The sequence below is a fragment of the Capra hircus genome, chromosome 3 (assembly GCF_001704415.2).
Source record: "Capra hircus breed San Clemente chromosome 3, ASM170441v1, whole genome shotgun sequence".
In the NCBI taxonomy this organism is placed as follows: domain Eukaryota; kingdom Metazoa; phylum Chordata; class Mammalia; order Artiodactyla; family Bovidae; genus Capra; species Capra hircus.
Genome location: NC_030810.1, coordinates 7,876,974 through 7,895,258, shown reverse-complemented (window position 1 = coordinate 7,895,258; position 18,285 = coordinate 7,876,974). Strand labels below are relative to the sequence as shown.

General features: G+C 52.4%; 1 protein-coding gene across 1 annotated transcript in view; it reads left to right on the top strand.

Moving 5' to 3' along the window:
• Positions 1-17,316, top strand: part of INPP5D (inositol polyphosphate-5-phosphatase D) — a 137,946-nt gene extending 120,630 nt beyond the window's left edge. Inside the window, exons 22-27 of the mRNA XM_018041075.1 lie at positions 2,385-2,472; positions 6,625-6,774; positions 9,167-9,263; positions 9,861-10,121; positions 14,133-14,742; positions 16,106-17,316. Of these exons, the coding sequence (XP_017896564.1) occupies positions 2,385-2,472; positions 6,625-6,774; positions 9,167-9,263; positions 9,861-10,121; positions 14,133-14,742; positions 16,106-16,108 (1,209 nt within the window). The 3' untranslated portion in view covers positions 16,109-17,316. The remainder of the gene's footprint in view (positions 1-2,384; positions 2,473-6,624; positions 6,775-9,166; positions 9,264-9,860; positions 10,122-14,132; positions 14,743-16,105) is intronic.

Below are 18,285 nucleotides of genomic sequence, written 5' to 3'. Positions count from 1 at the left end.
CGTACCTAGTGGCCCCACTATTCCTAGATGGATTTCAGTTCCCCTGATAGATCATGGAAGGGGTCTAAAGGCTGTGTCGTCTGACCATGTGCTTTTACAGAGAGAGGAAAGGAGGCAGGTCCAAGAGAGGCTTGTTCATGGCCACATGGCTGCAGTGACAGACCCAGGACCCATAATCCAAGGCCCCAGTTCCCCTGCAGTGTTCTTCTGTTCAGCCCTGACCCAGAGGATCACACGAAGGAGGAGACAAAGTGTGTTGACTCTGGATGCACAGAGAGCCTGACCTGTCCTTGGCCCCCAGCAAGCAGAGGGTAGAATTGCAGGCAACCTTTGTCTTTGTTACAGAAAACTGGGGCCTGGCACTGCCCTTGTGATGTTACGCTGATGATGGGCATGTCTGGGGTTCACTCCGGAGACACGTGGAACAGGGCCCTGCTTCTTTATCAGTTCATCAAGGGAGGGAGATGTAGAGGAAGGGTCCAGGGCTGGGCAGGTTTTTCACACATGGCAGGGGTCTCAGGCCGCCCTGGAAGATTCCCTGGAATGTGATGCCCCAAGTGAGTTTTAAAGGACGGTCTTAGGCTAGTGTGGGCAAGCAGGTCTCAGGGGCCTGGGCTCTCCGCACTGGCTTTAACTGTTGGTTGGAACCGACCTGTGGACCACACATGAAAAGACCTACGTCTGAGTCCTGAAGTCTTCTAGTCTGGGTAGACTTCAGATTGGGGCCCTCCAAGAGGCTGGGGCTTCCCAAGTGGCCCTAGTGGTAAAGAATCCACCAGCCAATGTAGGGGACGCAGGAGCCTGGGTTTGATCCCTGGGTCCAGAAGACCCCCTGGAGGAGGAAATGACAACCCACTCCAGCATTCTTGCCTGGAGAATCCCATGGACAGAGGAGCCTGGCGGGTTACAGTCCATGGGGTCGCAGAGAGTCAGACACCACCGAGCACACATGCCCGTCTCCCAGGGGGCTCCATCCTCCCTCCTGGCCGGGGGGTCTTTCTGGAGTGCCCATCTGCTCCTGGCCACCCTTCCTGCATCCGATGGGCTCCCTGACGTCAGCTCCTCTTCCTGGCTCCCGGCCTTCTCCTCGCTCTCAGTCTCTTCTGCTCCCCCAGCATCTCAGGGGCCCCCCTCTGTCACTCCCCGTCTCCTCACCCTCTGCAACCCCGCCGAGGCACCTGATGAGACTCCCCGCCCCCCACAAGGTGCCGTGTCCCTCGCAGACCTTCTGTGTTCAGATTCCACCTCCCGTTACCCCACTGCCCCTCTTCCTGCCTCAGCAGCACTCTGGCCCCACGGCTGACTTTGAGCCAGCAGTCTCTGCACATCAGTGAACCGAGTTCTGGGGGCAGCACTGGAGCCTCAAGAATGGCCCAGAACTCCCACTGCCATGTCCAGTCACCTGTTCTGGAGCTTTCTGAATAGAGTCCATCCCGTCAGTCGGCATGGACCCAGAGGCCCGCACTAGGGGGTCTCTCTGTGTCTGTGGAGGGGAGGAAAGGGGGCAGCCTGTGAGCGTTTTATTAGGGCTTCTGTGTTGGGGTCCACACGAGGAATAGCCCTCAGCTGGGAGGAAGTCACAAGCAGTAGCTGGCACGCAGGAGCAGGCGGCCTTGCAAAGCCCGTCCCTGTGCCTGTGGACGGGCCCTGCCCCGTACCCCTGGCCCTGCCCCGTGCTCCCAGCCCTGCTGCATGCCCCCAGCCACACCAGCAGGGACTCAGGGACAGACTGGAGCTTGGGGTCTGTGCCTGCCACTTGCTGATCCACCCTCCAACAACTCACAGGACCCTGCAGGCCCACCCAGGAGGCTCTCCTGCAGGTGAACACAGGTTTCCTCCTTCCCAGATGGAAGGCAGACTCTGCGGTGCCCCCTTCAATGCAGCCTCCATCCCAGGATGGGGGCGGCAAGGGAAAGCCTGAGCTCTTGTTGGGAGTGGGGTGCGTTCAGGTGTCTGAATATCAGCCTGGCCCCGTCCCTTCCCTCCCTTGATTGTGGGGTGTGCAGGTGTGGGAGGAGTGGGGTGCGTTCAGGTGTCTGAATATCAGCCTGGCCCCGTCCCTTCCCCCCCTTGATTGTGGGGTGTGCAGGTGTGGGAAGGGAAGGGAGGTGATGCAGGGGAAGGCATGTTTGGGGTCAGGCTCTCTCCCCAGGGCCCTGGGTGCAGTGTGATGGGGGTGGGGGGTCGGAAAGGAAGTTAACCCCACCATACTGGGCAGGGTGGGCATACGGGTTCCTCCCTGCTCTCTTGGACAGGAAAAGCAGATATTTGAGTTTAAAAAGAACATCTGTGTCCCTTTCCCCACACATTCCCCCCTCTCTAGGCTGGCTCCCGCAAGCCTGTCCCCGACATGTCCGAGCTAACCCATGCCGTTCTCTCTGCAGCTGAAGCCCATCATCTCGGACCCCGAGTACCTGCTGGACCAGCATATCCTCATCAGCATCAAGTCCTCCGACAGTGACGAATCCTACGGTAAGGGTCCTGGGAGAGGTGCTGTAGGTCCCATACCTGCAATCGAGGCCACCCATGTCAGGGAGGGGAGTGATCGCCGTCACAAAAAAAACCCATCTGTTGCCCATCCTGGTCCTGCCAGAGGGATGGTTACCAGGAAGTCATCCTGCTGGCCCATCGGGCTCCCGAGAGGGACGCATAGCCCCTTTCATCCCTGGAGCCTCTCCCGTGTCGGATTCCACGCCAGGTGCTTGAAATATTACGACTGATCTTGACACGACCCTGTGAAGCAGACACTATCCTCTCCATTAGTCAATGAGCAAACTGAGGCTCAGAGAGGTAAAGTGAGGCACATGGGTGGTAACTGGCTGGGCCCTCATCTGAGCCCAGGTCCACCTGGCACTGCTCAATGCCCAGCCCAGACTGGTTTGAGAGGGCCTGTGGCCCCAACAACTGTCCTCCTAGAGAGACATCATCTTCTGTTAAGATCTTCAGCCTGCCCCTGGCTCCAGCGCGGCGTTAGCTTTACCCTTGAACTTGGTATGTATAGTGCAGCTAGAGCATGGAGTGAGGGGGCAGGTGGTCAGAGAGGCTGGAGGCAAGGAGCCAGATTGGCAGCTCCACACAAGCCAGGTTAGGGGTAAATACCACATCCTGGGGACAGCAGGAAGCCACTAAAGAGTCAAGTAAGATGATAACATGGTCAGCTTTGCAACTTAGAAATAGAGTTTGCAGTGATCAACATGATGGAAGTCAATCCTAAAGGAAATCAACCCTGAATATTCATTGGAAAGACTGATGCTGAAGCTGAAACTCCAATACTTTGGCCACCTGATGTGAAGAGCCGACTCATTGGAAAAGACCCCGATGCTGGGAAAGATTGAGGGCAGGAGGAGAAGGGGGTGACACAGGATGAGATGGTTGGATGGCATCACCGACTCGATGGACATGGGTTTGAGTAAGCTCTGGGAGATGGTGAAGGACAGGGAAGCCTAGTGAGCTGCAGTCCACAAGGTCGCAAAGAATCGGACACGACTGACCGACTGAACACCACCACCAGCACATGGTGGATGAGGGAGCCAGAATGAAAGTGGTGCCAGCAAAAAAAGAGAGTTTAAAACTGAGAGGTGCTGAGAAGGGCCACTGTTTGACCACGGGAATCTGGGGAAGAGGGGGAGGATGGCCCTGCACTCGTGGTTTCGGTAGCTGAGCAGATGTTTCCATTTCCTGAACTGGGTCAGCTGTGGGGAGAAGCAGGCGAAGCAGACTCAGCCAGAGAAGTGGGAGGAAAATGGAAGACTGGGGTCACGGACGCCATCAGAGCTGCTCGAGAGGAGCAGATGGTTATGACAGCAAACATGGCCTAGAGACCCGGCCAAGTAAAGACTTGCGTCCTGCAGACCAAGAACCCCTGGGATCATCTCTGGACTTGGGAGAACTGTGTGCAGTGAGGGAGTGAGTGGGGTGAGGAAGCGGAGGGCGTGAGGCCCACCAGCATGTGCAGTGGGGTCCAGGGCGGGCGTCTGCTTCCAATGGAAGGAATCTGCAGGTGGTTATTGCTGATCGGGGGAAGCTGGGAAGCAGAAAGAGGCTGCGGACAGGAATGGTGCCCTCGTGTGTCTGTTACCCACTCTGCAGGCTTTACCCAGAGCCCTGGGATCTAGGTGCCATCACCACCCTCGTTGCAGAGGTGAGGAAATGAAGTGACTCGTCCAGGGTCACCCAGCCACTGCTGCATGACCTTGGACTTGAACCCAGATAGCACAGCTCCAGAATTGTGCCCTCCACTCCCTCCCATCACAGCACTGGAAAAGAAGTCCCTGAGCCAGGGCAGGGGCAGATAGAGCCCAAGGAGTCTGGCGGAGCAAAGAAAAAGGATCCACATGGGGCCGGAGTGTGAGGAGGTTTGGGGCATGCGGGTCTGAGGCTCCATCTTCCTCAACACTGAGGTCCTCGTTTGTTTCTTTCTCTTGGTGTTCATGCTGACAAATAGCACATCATATGCTCAGTCATGTCCGACTCTTTGCAACCCCATGGACTGTAGCCCATCAGGCTTCTCCGTCCATGGGATTCTCCAGGCAAGAATACTGGTGTGGCTTGCCATCTCCCCCTCCAGGAGATCTGCCCCACCCAGGGTTCAAACCCATGTCTCTTAACGTCTCCTGCACTGGCAGGGGGATTCTGAACCACTAGCGCCACTTGGAAGACCCGTCATACTAATAACCAGGAAAAAATCATTCAACAGTCTCATATTTATTTGCTTTCACACTCCAGTGTTCATCCATAGGCACGTAGATTTCTACATGAATAATTACCACAGAGACACCCGTTATCGCCTGCTTTCCTCTCCTAGTATCAGATAAGACACATTTTCCATGATCCTCCAACCCAGACTTCATGATGTTTGCTTCTAATGGTTTCGTAATATTCCGTGAACTTACTATATCTTCATTTTTTGGTCATCTTTCAACCTTTTTATATCCTCATTGTTAAAACTATTCCTTACTACCACTGTTGAGGCTCAGCCAGTCATTTTTGTTAGCGTTATCAGTAATGCTCAAATGGAGCTCTTTGTGGACGTTTTCATTTTTTATTAAACTACAGTTGGTTTACAATGTGTTACTTTCTGGTGTGCAGCAAGTTGATGCAGATATATAGTATATATTGTGTCGTATTGTTTTCCATGATGATTTATCATAGGATATTGACTATATCTCCCTGTGTTGTACAGTAGGACTCTGCTATTTATTTTGTGTGTAGTGGTTTTCTCTGCTAGTCCCAGACTCCTAGTTTATCCCTCCACCGTGCTTCCTTTCCACTTGGGTAAGCCTGAGTTGGTTTTCTATGTCTGCAAGTCTGTTTCTGTTCTGTAAATATGCTGAACAATCCTTTAGATTCCATATGTAAGTGGTATCGTATGATATTTGTCTGTCTGACTTACTTCATTCAGTATGAGAAGCTCTAGGTCCATCCCTGTTGCCTCAAATGGCATTATTTCTTTTTCTTACAGCTAATATTCCATTGTGTATGTACACCACATTCATCTGTTAATGGACATTTAGGTTGCTTCTATGTCGTGGGTATTGTAAATAGTGCTACTATGAACACAGAGGTGAATGTATCTTTCTGAATTAGAGTTTTCTCCTTTTCTCCAGATACATAAGCAGGAATGAGATTGCTGGATCATACAGCAATTCTATTTTTAGTGTGTGTGTTTTTTTTTTTTTTGTAAGGAAATGCCATACTGTTTTCTTTAGTGGCTACACCTACTTACATTCCCATCAAGAGTGGACGAGGGTTGCCTTTTCTTCTTTGTGGACATTTTTCAATCTCCTTTGGCTACATTTATTCTTTTGGATCATCTCTTTAGGACAAGCTCCCATGTTTCCTGGCTAAAGCAATGTATACATGTGTTTGTGATTCTTGGCCCTCGTCATCAAACTGATAGCTGTGAAGGCTCCATCTTGTCTTGTTGACCTTCTCATGTCCAAGTGTACAGGTCTTCCCAGATCCTTACTGGCACTGTTCTTTGCCTCCTTATTTTGCTAGTTTCATGTCTGTGAGAGAGTCCCTTAAGTGCTGCCTTAATTTGCATTTTTGATGACTCAGAAGACTGAACTGGTTTCCATTTAGAGTAATGAAATTACCCAGCTACATTTCTCTTTTTGTAGAAAATGTTTGTGGGGTAGTCTGTCCATTACTCTGCTAGAGATTTGATTTTTGAGGCATTCAGATAAAATACCCTCTCTGAAGCTGGCTGCAGCAAATGGCCTCAGTCAGTCCTCTTCCCATTTTTAAAAAATTCCTCTATGCAGAAGTTTTAAACTTGTATATCCTCTTATCTGTCAGTCTTGTTTTGTCATTTCTCACACTGCTTCAAACCTTGGGAGGTTATCCTTCTCTCCAGCAACCAGATTAGTATTTAATTCTGGTTTTCTGCTGGGTTTTCTATGATTTAATTTCTTGCATCCACTAATCTGCGAGGAGTTAACTGAAGGTTTGAGCTGTTTTCCCCAAATTGGTGATGAGCTGTTCTGAAAGGTTAGTCCCATAATCCCTGCCTTGGCCACTGCAGCTCTGGGAGGGGGGCTAAGTCTCCAGGACAAATGCATGGTGTTTCTTCGGTGAAATGAGGGGGTCTTGACCTGACTACTGTTCCCCCAACCTCCCCAGGCGAGGGCTGCATTGCTCTACGGTTAGAAGCCACGGAAACTCAGCTCCCCATCTACACACCTCTCACCCACCACGGAGAGATGACCGGTCACTTCCGGGGGGACATTAAGCTGCAGACCTCCCAGGGCAAGATGAGGGAGAAGCTCTACGGTAAGTGGACACACCCCCGCCTCTGCTCCCTCCTCAGCGCTGCTGGGCGGGAAACAAGCATTGAATATTCTGTCTGCTGAGGCCTCAAGATGAAAATCCAGCCTTGGAGGGGGCCTCAGAGACAATCTGGCCCAACCCTCTGTAGGTTCAAGAATTTCCCTACAGAACCGCAACAGTCCACAGCCTCAGATCACCCTTCCCTGACCCCAGTCAACTCACATCTCTCAGGAGGTAATGAATGTGGGTTTCCTAGGTCCTCTGCTCTCCCGTGAGCCTTCTGGGCCTTGTCACTCCCTGTGAACACCTCCACCAGGAGGACCAGGGTTGCGCACAGACCTGCGGATTACTCACAGTCTCTTTCCTGGCTGAGGAGCGAGGGAGATTGAAACCACGGCTGCAGTTGAGATTAGAATTTCCCATGCGGTTCCTGTTCTTCCTCGTGGCCACGTGGTGCGCACTCATATATACACATATGCCCTCACACGTGTCTACAGCTTGCCCTCCTGGTACCCACCCTGGGCTTCTGCACCTCTGGTATCACCTCCACGCACCATATGCACCTGGAAGCCCCACCCTCATCCTGAGCACATTTCTCTGGCCCTTCCTGATCCTAGTCCCAGCCACCCTCCGTGGTCTTCTCTTGCCGGGCAGAGTCCCCTAGCACCTCTTTGAACTTGAACTCAATCTTTCTCTCCCCCTATTTGCCACTTGCTTACTTTGGCTGGCCATCCGCTGCTGCTAAGTCGCTTTAGCCTTGTCCGACTCTTAGCGACCCCATGGACTGCAGCCTACCAGGCTCCTCCGTCTGTGGGATTTTCCAGGCAAGAGTGCTGGAGTGGGTGCCGTTGCCTTCTCCGGGCTGGCCATCAGGAGCATGCATTTTTTGTGGCTCAGAAAGGACACCAGTGCAGACAAGCTTGGGACCAAATGCACATCATGGGTGTTTGCTCGCCCCATGTGAAATGCCAGCATCAGAGAATCATTCCCTACTGGTCCCCAAAGAAGACTCTGCTGATTTCCATTAGGCCAGGGGTCCCCAACATCTGGGACCTAATGCGTGATGATCTGAGGTGGAGCTGAGGTATTAATATTAAAATAAAGTGCACAGTAAGTGTACCTGATTCATCTCGAAACCACCACCCGCCCCCACTCCAGTCTGTAGAAAAACTATCTTCCATGAAACTGGTCCCTAGTGCCAAAAAGGCTGGGGGCTGCTGCATTAGGCAAATTCAGACGTTGCATCTCTGAGATGAGAACTGTCACAAATTCACTGTGAGACTATTGAAATGTGGTCAAGAGACCTAGTAACGTAAAGAGAACACAAGGAAGATGCGAATTTATAATTTTCTCTGAACCCTGCATACATATTTTGAAACCTGGAAATTAACATGTGTCCTTCTCAGTAGTATCCATCCCATTAAAACCTCCCTGCTTGAAATAATAAATGATTTGAGAGGCACACAGCTGCTCAAAATATGTTAAGTCTGTCTTCCTTCTCAGACAATGGATCATTTTTTTCCTTTTCCTCTTCGCTTTAATTCTTCCTCAGAAGTGCTCAAATAACAGTGTCTAAAATGAGTCAGGCTTTCATTTTATACCTGATGCATGAAACGATCATCTATTAAATGCCACCTCATTTCTCTGTCACAATAGCTCCGAGAGCCAGGTCTTGTCCTTGGTTGGTAGATAGGGAAACTAAGGCACAGAGAGGTTAAGTGATTGGCTGAAGGTCACAAACTGAGCCAAGTGGCTGGTCCAAGGTGAAAGTGCAGGTTCAGCCCCTGCTAAGCATCCGTTAAGTGTGTAAGCGGGATGGGGTCCTGCCGCTCACATGAACAGCGAGACAGCAGGACGCATGCATGAGCACAGCCTGGCAGCCCTTGGTCGTGGAAGGCTCTGAGCATCGAGGGTGCTGCCTCCCGTGCGTGTGCCTCCTGGCTCTGCCTTTGGGAGCTGCTTTCTCTTGCAGGATCTGGACCTGAGGGGGACCTGGTACCCCTGCAGCACAACCAGAGTCAGTTATGAAGGTGGGGGTCCCAGTTCCCCATTAAGCTTGTGAACAGGCTGGCTTTGGGCACTGAGTGCTCTTGCAGCGCTACCTTGTTGTATTTCTTTTATTCAGATTTGCCAAAAACTAGCTGCCTGCATTGTCCCTTGCTGACACCACCGAGTTGGAGATGTTGCAGGAAATGACAACTCTGGGTCATACGTGCCCACTCTCCCAGCCCTGGAGCTGTGCAGGCACACCGAACACACACGTCTCAGAATCTGCCCTCAGGCAGCCAGTGTTCACTCTCCAGCTTCAGCCTGCCAGTGGACACCTCTGAGCCATCCTGGCCCAAACCCTGCGGGCTGCCCCCTCACACAATCTTTCCTGGCCCCTTTCTTGCAGACTTCGTGAAGACGGAGCGGGATGAATCCAGTGGACCCAAGTCCCTGAAAAGCCTTACCAGCCATGACCCCATGAAGCAGTGGGAACCTGCCAACAGGTAGATTGGGGGCCCGGAGGGTGGGTAAGAGCCAGGACTTCACTGCAAAATAGCCTGGGTTTACAGACCCAGGACGGGGAGTGGGGAAGTGGAAGAGAGAGAAAGCAAGGACTCACAGGGAAAGAAAGCGCCAGCCACAAGAGGCCTGTCCTGCTTCCAGCTCCGAGGCTTCTGACCGCAAACCCCAGGCTTAGGGGAGGTTGGTGTAAATGCGACAAGGCCAGGGAGACTCTTCTGCATTGCAAGGTTCAGTTCAGCCAACACTGAGTACCTCCACATGTCAGGTTCTGGAGAAACCAGGGCACGTTAAGTGCAGTGCCTGCCTCGGCAAGGCACAGCCTACTAGAAAGACGCCCACTCCAGGAGGAAGCAGCTACAGAGATGATCTCATGGGATGAGTGTCATGTTTCCTGAGGACCAAGGACATTAGCAGATGTGGCTCCAGAGCTAAAGCCCCAGCCTGTTCTAAGGGGGAAAGTCACTGGGGTTGGGGAGAGCCTGAGGAGCCCCGAGGGACATCAAAGGACACTGTCCTCAGACCAGTGCTGCCCCGGAGGAGCCATGAGATGTGACTGTGTGTCCCTCCTTCCCCCACAGGGCCCCTCCATGCAGTGGCTCTGGCATCACAGAAATCATCAACCCCAGCTACATGGGGGTGGGGAACTTCGGGCACTTGAAGCAGACCCTGTCCCCCGACCAGCAGCCCACTGCCTGGAGCTACGACCCGCCACTCAAGGACTCCGCGCTGGGGCCTGGAAGGGGAGACAGCCCCCCGACGCCACCCTCCCAACCACCCATATCACCCAAGAAGTTTACATCGTCAACTGCAACCCGGGGACCCTGCCTCACTCAGTCAAGGTGAGTGTCCTTTTCACCATGACCTCGCCCTTCCCTGGCTTTTCACCACCAGGAAGCCTGGGCCTCGAACAGAAAGCCCACTTTGTGTGTCCCACTTTGGTCACTGACTCACGCTCAGGGCCTAGAACACAGAGGTTCTTGAGAAATGCAGGTGGAATCTCCAGTTGCTACCCTATTGGTGTAAATTGCAAAGGTTCCTTTTTTTAATATTCATTTATTTGGCTGTGCCAGGTCTTAGTTGCGGCACACTGGATCTTTGGTGGTGGCATGCAAACTTAGTGGGATCTATTTCCCTGACCTGGGATCGAACCTCAGCTCCCCATACTGGGAGTGTGGAGTCTTGGCCACTGGACTACCAGGGAAGTCCCTTGAAAGGTTTTTTTAAAACATGGAGAAAAAAAAATTTAAACATACTGCCAAAGAAACACACGGTCCTGTAAAAACAACCTTCATTGAAAAATACAGTTCTATAAGCAGTAAATGCCTGTCAAACTCCCACTCCCGGGAGGGCCCTGCAGAACAGAGATGGGAATCTCCATGTAGGAGTCCCTCCCCAGCTCCCAGTTCCTCGGCCTCCTCTCAGCCACGGTGGTTCCTGCTCTTAGGTGCCACTTTCCCTTCGGTCCTGTTGAGACCAAGTCGAACAAGAAGCAGCTGGGACGGGGAATTCCCAAGAGGAGGAGCGCAGTCAGCCCACAGAGGGAGGAGGGGGTTTGGCTGTGAAACTTCGGGAAAAACCCAGCGGTTAGAGAAGGCTGGCCTGCATCTAGAATTGATCCAGGCAGCACGTGCCCGGAGGCTGGGAGCCTGTGAGGAGCCCACACAGCCGCTGCCTTAACCAAGCAAACCCACACGTTTGCCAGGCTCCAGAGCCCTCCAGGTTTCCCATAACCACAGGGTGTCGGAAATTAAAAGTGCAGACCTTAATTAACGATGACTGAAGATGCGCAAAGTATCGTCAGCATAGGCTTTCTTTGGGGGCTGCTGGTACCGTTTATGATGGCTTCGGGGAGACCACTCTGGGTCTGTCTTCCCCTTTCTTGAGGTCCCATGTTCCTCTTGGCATTTTCTGTCGTGAATTGAGAGTCAGGGAAGAGCGTGCTATAGAAATAGAACATGCTTCCCCTCATCTCCTGCCACTCCCAACACTCTCACCGGGCCTGGCTGGAGTTTCCTCTGGCTTGAAGGGCAGTTTATAACTCTCTTAAGTTTTGTTCTCTTAAAAAAAAAACAAAAAACAGGCAGATGAATGGAAAGATGGAAGGGACAGAAGGAAGGAGGATGGGACCGGACAGAGCAGGCTCAGCCTTGTCTCTATACCTCTAGTTTTCAGACTTTGTTGATAACATCATGGACTCTGGTCTTTCCATAAGAAACCCAGAAGGAGAAGCAGCCTAGCTTCCTCTCTGGGAAAAATGAAAACAAATGTGGGTCCTGAGGTGCCTCTTTGGCAAAGGTCCTCTCTTTGGCAACCCCAGGAAATAGTTAGAAGCAACCACAGCGAACAGGGAGATTGTTCAAGTGAAATGTGTTAAGTTCCCGAAGCAAATGTCTCTTTGTGCTAACCTAAACACAGCACAAGTTCAAGTTCAAGCACCTGCTGGGAACATGGTGGCCAGCAGTTCCCTCCTGTTTTACAGGTGACAGCTTCAGAAAGGGGACATCGTAGATATAGGGTGGGGTGGGTGTTCAGCTTACTTCTCAGCAAAGAGGTGACTGGAGGCAAGAAGCTGGGGCCTCCCATGCCTGCCTGCAGTCCTCTGCTGCTCCTGAGCCCCCACTCGGCCTGAGAGAAGGTGACGGGAAAGGGGGTGTCCCAGTCCTGACACTGCACAACCAAGCAGAGTGACCAGATGTCCCAGTTTGCCCAACACTGTCCCCTTCTTTTGCACCAGGAATCCCACATCCCAGGAAACACCTTAAGTCCTGGGCAAACCAGGACGACTGGTCACCCTGGACCGAAGTCACCTGGTTAGAAAGGGGGCTCTCCTTGAGACTTACAGACTTAGAAAATGAACTTATGGTTGCCAGAGGGAAGGGACAGAGAATTTGAGATGGACATGAACACACTGCTACACTCAAAATGGATAACCAACAAGGACCTGCAGTAGAGCACAGGCAACTCTGCTCAATGTTATGTGGCAGCCTGGTTGGGAAAGGGGTTTCAGGGAGAATGGACACATATGTGTGTATAGCTAAGTCCCTTTGCTCTCCACCTGAAACTATCACAGCATTGTTCATCAGCTATATCCCATTACAAAATAAAAAGTTTAAGCAGAAAAAAAAAAGAAAAAATGAGAGAAAGAGAGCTCTTCTCAGACCTTGCTTGGTGCTTTGCTCCTTTAGAAAAGAACAAACTCTGGATCTGAGGAGTGAAGTCATTTAGCCCCGGGAACCCACTCTGTACCTGGGATGGGCTGGCTGATTCCACAGCGGTGGCTTCTATAGGAGCTGGTTCCTTGTGACTTCCCATCAAGGAAATGACTTTTTAAAAGCGGTCTTCCCCAGTCTCCCTGCCCCCACCAAACCTCCCCCTCTCTGACAGTGACAGAAGCCCCCTCCTTGAGGGAAGCTTGCCTTGCCTGCCCATCTTTGCAGTCCGCAAAATGCTTGCATCCAGGGTCGGCTTCCTGGCCCTGCCCCTAATTCTCTGCAAGCAGGATCCTTCCTATCTCACCACTGAGAGCGAGCTTCAGGTGGCAGGCCATGCACCTTTCTTTTCTCCTTCTGGCCTCTTCATCCGAAACTTCGGGTGAAGTTTCACCCAATGCTGCTTTCCCCTTCTGCCCCTTTCTCCCCGGGCTAACTCAGAGCAGAGGTCTTTGGGGGTCCAGAGCAGGTGCCGAGGATGGCCCAGAGGGGAGGGGCAGCCTTCTGTTTAGGCAACTGCTTCCAGGTCTTTCCAAAGAGTAATGAGCGACAGCCCAATTCTCTGTGTCCTGAAACCCCACATCTTGTTTCATTGGCCCCAGTGAGAGGATGGCATCTCGCCTCTGTCCTCTGCCCACTCCTCCTCCCTAAAGAGTCCATTAGCTGTGGCTGTTCAGAAACTTCTGAGCAGCATACGCTCCATCAGTATGAGGCGTCACGGCCTGACCAGTTCAGTGTGTTTTCCAAGGGGACCCACATTTTGTTCTCAACAGTTTCCTCATTTTTGAAGAACACAGAACACGCCCCTGGCCAGAAAGCAAAATGTGTCCCCATTCCTGGTTCTCCTAATTCGCTCAGCAGGAAACCACCTCCAGCAAGAGCAGAAGTAAATCAGGGAACACAAACAAAGGAAGCTCTTACCTACCCTGGGGACAGCGTGGACCTCCTTCTCGGTCCATAAATCAGATAGGCCTCTTTTCTCGCTACTGGCGCATCTCTAGGTGGCTTCTAATTTTCATCATGAACACCATTGTTTCCTTCTCACTCTGAATGAGGGCACAAAGGAAGCCACACTCACCAGGAGCTCTCCGGGGAGAGGGCTTTATGCAGAGGAAAGAACACTGTTAATAGGGACTGTGGGTCCCATGAGCACCGATTTCATCTGGTTTATGTCCACCGCCTGCACCAGGGGCAGCGTCTCAAGCTTGGGGGCCTTCCATGCTTCTGTTGAACCGAGCTTCTGAACTTGGGACCCTCCAGTAGCACAGGCTTCTGTTCCTCTGTGGCTCAGAGCAGAATTCACTAGTCCCCCTTGCTTAGTGATGCTCTGGTGTGGACAGTTTCTATGGTGGAAAATGTCCAAGGAAAGAGTGGAGGTTACCTGTGAGACCATCAGCATAAGAGTAACAGTTCCTTCTCCTATCTCTTTAATCACAGTGGAATTCACATAACATAAAATGAAGCCTAACATTTTTCCAATGAACAACTAGGTGGCATTGAGTGCCTTCACTGTGTTAAGGCAACCACCACCTCGATCTAGTTCGGAAGGTCTTTATCAGCCCGAAAGGAAACTCCGCAGGCATTCAGCAGTCATTCCCGATCTGTGTTTCTTCCCTGTGCGTCTTCTTTCTCACGCTCCAGGCCTAGCGATGTGGCGAAGAGTGTGGGGGAACCTTTGCCTCCCGAGGAGCCGCAGCTGACCAAGCCCGAGATGTTTGAGAACCCCCTGTATGGGTCTGTGAGCGCATTCCCGAAGCCGGCTCCCAGGAAAGAGCAGGAGTCCCCAAAGATGCTGAGGAAGGAGCCCCCGCCCTGCCCGGACCCGGGCATCATATCACCCAGCATCCTGCTCTCCAAAGTCCAGGAGGCAGAGGGCAGCAAGGGGACCGGCAAGCCGGCGCCCCCGCCCGCCCCCTTCCTCAGCCCCACGCCCCGGGTCCGCTCCTTCACCTGCTCCACCTCCGAGGGCCGCCCGCCGGGCGGGGACAAGAGCCAAGGGAAGCCCAAGGCCCCGGCCGGCTCTCAGGTCCCGGTGCCGGTGCCGGTCAAGAGGCCCATCAAGCCTTCCAGGTCGGAACTCAGCCAGCAGCCCCTGCCCGCCCAGGGGCAGCGGCCGCCCCTCCCGGTCAAGAGCCCGGCCGTCCTGCACCTGCAGCACTCCAAGGGCCGCGACTACCGCGACAACGCCGAGCTGCCTCACCACGCCAAGTACCGGCCGGAGGACGCACCGCTCAGCCGGACCGCCATGCAGGTGCGCTCCGGGCGCGTGGGCAGGCGGGTGCGCATGCGCGGGTGTGCGCTACAGGTGCGCGTGCGTGCGTGTGAGTGATACCCGGCCATGTCGGGAGTATGCTCAGTGCACCTGCGCGAGCAGTGCCTGCGTGGTCGGAGGGTGCCTGGGTGTGCATGCGTCTGCTACAACCCACCAGGCTAGGAACCGTGCTCCGGTGCATATGGGCTCTCATCCACGGCCTTGTATGTGATAGACCAACGCTATCCAGGAGTGGGTTCCGAGAAACCCTGCCCTGGGAACCGCAAAGGAGAAAGGAGGTGAAGACAGGATTCGAACCCAGCCTATACCCAAAAATCCCTGCTCCTACAGTTGAAGGGTTAAAGGAGGGGCTGTGGGTAAACTGAGTCCTCTATGTCAGGCCCATAAGAATCAGTTCAGTCGCTCAGTCCTGTCTGACTCTTTGCGACCCCTTGGACTGCAGCATGCCAGGCTTCCCTGTGCATCACCAACTCCTGGAGCTTGCTCAAATTCATCTCCATCGAGTTTATGATGCCATCGAACCATTTCACCCTCTGTCATTCCCTTCTCCTCCTGCCTTCAATCTTTCCCAGCATCACGGTCTTTTCCAGTGAGTCAGTTCTTTGCATCAGGTGGCCAAAGTATTGGAGTTTCAGCTTCAGCATCAGTCCTTCCAATGAATATTCGGCACTGATTTCCTGGATAGACTGGTTGGATCTCCTTGCAGTCCAAGGGACTCTCGAGTCTTCTCCAACACCACAGAAGAATAAGGCTTCATAAATATAAGAGCCCAGATCATTTCTATTTCATCATCATCCTTGGTGTTCTTTAAAATTTCCTAGCGTTTTAGGGACTTCATACTCAATGTCCCCTTCCTTCCTATAAAACAGATTTCTTTTTCAGCAAAAAAAAAAAAAAAATAGTAATGGTTAAGAGCAGATTCTGGAGCCAGACTATCCTGGGTTTGAATCCCAGCTCTCTCCCCTACCCCAGTCTCTGACTCTGGGCCTTGGGCCTCAGTGTGCTCATCAGTCAGTGGATGAGCAATCGGGGAACCTGCCTCATAGGTTTATAGGGAGGACTAAATTTTGTTATATATCATTATTGTATGTTATAATTTACATGTAAAGTATGTATTATCTATTACATATTATTTCATATATATTACATATTACTGTGTATGCATATAACATATATACATACATAATAGATTATGTGTAAGTTCTGAAAACAGTGTGCTAGCCCTCTTCAACACTGTCAGAGGAAGCCTACTCTAGCTTGGGGCATGCAAACACATGGGGACCTTGAGTTAGTTGTGGCCTGGCAATGACGCAGTGCTGAATCTTCTGTTCTTGTCCTGCAGTGAAGCCCCTGGTGAGCCGCCAGTGAGATAGGAGCCCAGAGGAGCAACACGAAGCCACTAGGACCCTCTCTCAGGACCGCTGTTCACTCCTCCTACCCAGTTTCCTGCACAGGGCTTCGTGTTTTTCCTGAGAGGGCCTAGCTTCTGTGTGGTCAGCAAGGGGCACTGGCTGTGAAACCTTACTGTCAGCGCTGAAGCTGGAAGCAGCAGCACACCAGATGGGCACCCAACAACCTGCACAGCGGGGCCCCCAGCTTGATCTTGGTACTTGGGACCCAGGAGCCTTGTTCCGGCTAGCATTTTGAAGAAAGGAACTAGAGTGCTGATTCCTGGGTGGAGATACAAGTAATAATAATATTAATAATAATAATGGTTACATGTGTGGAGCACTCAGCACCTGCCAGGTACTGTGCTAAGTGCTTTATGAACATTACAAGTTGAGTCTTCAGTCAACTAAAACCACATTCCCAGACCGCCCCACCCCCCTCCAGTTGAAAACAGTATGTCCTGAGTGGTTTGGAAAAAGCATTAAAAATTAAGGCTAGTGCCCTCCTGGAGTGAGGAAGGGCTTGGCCTTTAGGAAGCTCTGAGTGTGTGGTTAATCTAGGGTACAGTGAACCTGGCCTTGTCTAGCTTCAGTGATGCAAACTGCTATAGCGAAAGCCACTGGGATCCAGCTGAGCCTGTGTGAACAGGGATCTCTCTGGGTCACCTGAGTTCTTCAGTCAGAAGTAGAAGGAAAATCAATTCCTGCTCTCCAGTAAACAGACTTGGCTTCAGCCCAGACTGGCGATTCCAGGCTTGTACCAAGTCTCCTGTGCCCTCCTCCAGGTGGGCAGGCACCGCTAGGCCATGGAATGAGCCACGCCCTGAGCCTTATCTCATCGAGCTGATGGAAAAGTCTTTGCTGTTCCTTAGTTGCTGCAGAAAACCAGCTTTCCCACTTGGCTGCTGGGGAGGGCGGGCCTCTTGGTTCCTAGCCCTCAAAGCAGTCTTTTATTTCTGAACTCTATGGCTTTTGGCCCTGCTTCCTTGGTTACTAGGAGAATGGACTGGTGATGTTCTTGTGTGTCTGTTGCTTTTTGATGTAACAAAATTAATGTAGGAAACCAAATCCAGAAGTGTGTATGAGTTCAGGAGGATGGGTACGCGTCTCATATCCCCACGTGTGTCAGTCTGCGTGACCAATAAATTGTGCTTTTCTCAGCTCCCATCTGTGTGGGATTTTTTCCTGACGTTCAGCCACAGACGGGCTTCTAGGCTGTCGGAGCTGCTGAGCAGCTGCCCAGGGAGGGGTGGCTATGGAGGTTTGCAGTGGAGATGGGCCAGCATTGTCCTGACAGAGGGGACTCTGTAGAAAGGGTTTGAAGTTGGCCAAGGACCAGGAGGCTTCCCTGGTGGCTCAGTGGTTAAAAAAAAAAAAATCCACTTGCCAATGCAGGAGATGCAAGTTTAATCCCTGGGTTGGGAAGATCCCCTGGAGGAGGGCACAGCAATCCACTCCAGTATTCTTGCCTGGAGAATCCCATGGATAGAGGAGCCTGGCTGGCTACAGTCCATGGGGTCGCAAAGAGCTGGACATGACTGAGCGACCAAACAAGAAGGACCAGGATTCGCTGGAGATGGCACATGTCTTTGCGGAACTCCAGGGATGCCCTGCAGCCACCAGTTCCTCCTGGCTTTTGTAAGTGTTCATTGCTGAACTCCAGAGACAGTAAACACATGTAAACAATCTGCCAGGTCACAGGCTCCCACCTGCAGGAGCAGTTTGCGCCGTTCATGGGTCAGGGAGCAGTGCCCAGCTCAGAGGGCCAGCGTGGGTGCTGCCTGGACCCACCCTACCTGGAATGGACGTCCACCTCACCATTTCGGGGGCCTCCCAGAAGTGACTAGGAGCAGCTGTGGCCTGAGTTCCAGCACCCTGAGCAGGCTCAGTGTTGCCCCCACCACTGCCCCAAGCTCCAATACCAGTTGCCTCTGCACCAAACAGGACTTTGACTGTAAGCTGACAGACAGTGGGGCCCTCTCTGATGCCTGAAACTGGAAACTGTAAAGTTAAAGGCTTTCGCGCCTGTTCTTTCAGCTGCTCAGCCCTGTACCCACCCTTCAGGGTCCCTGAGCTCCTTTCTCCCAGGCTTGGGTCCACCACCATCTCTTGGGGCCAGATTTCCCCCCCATGT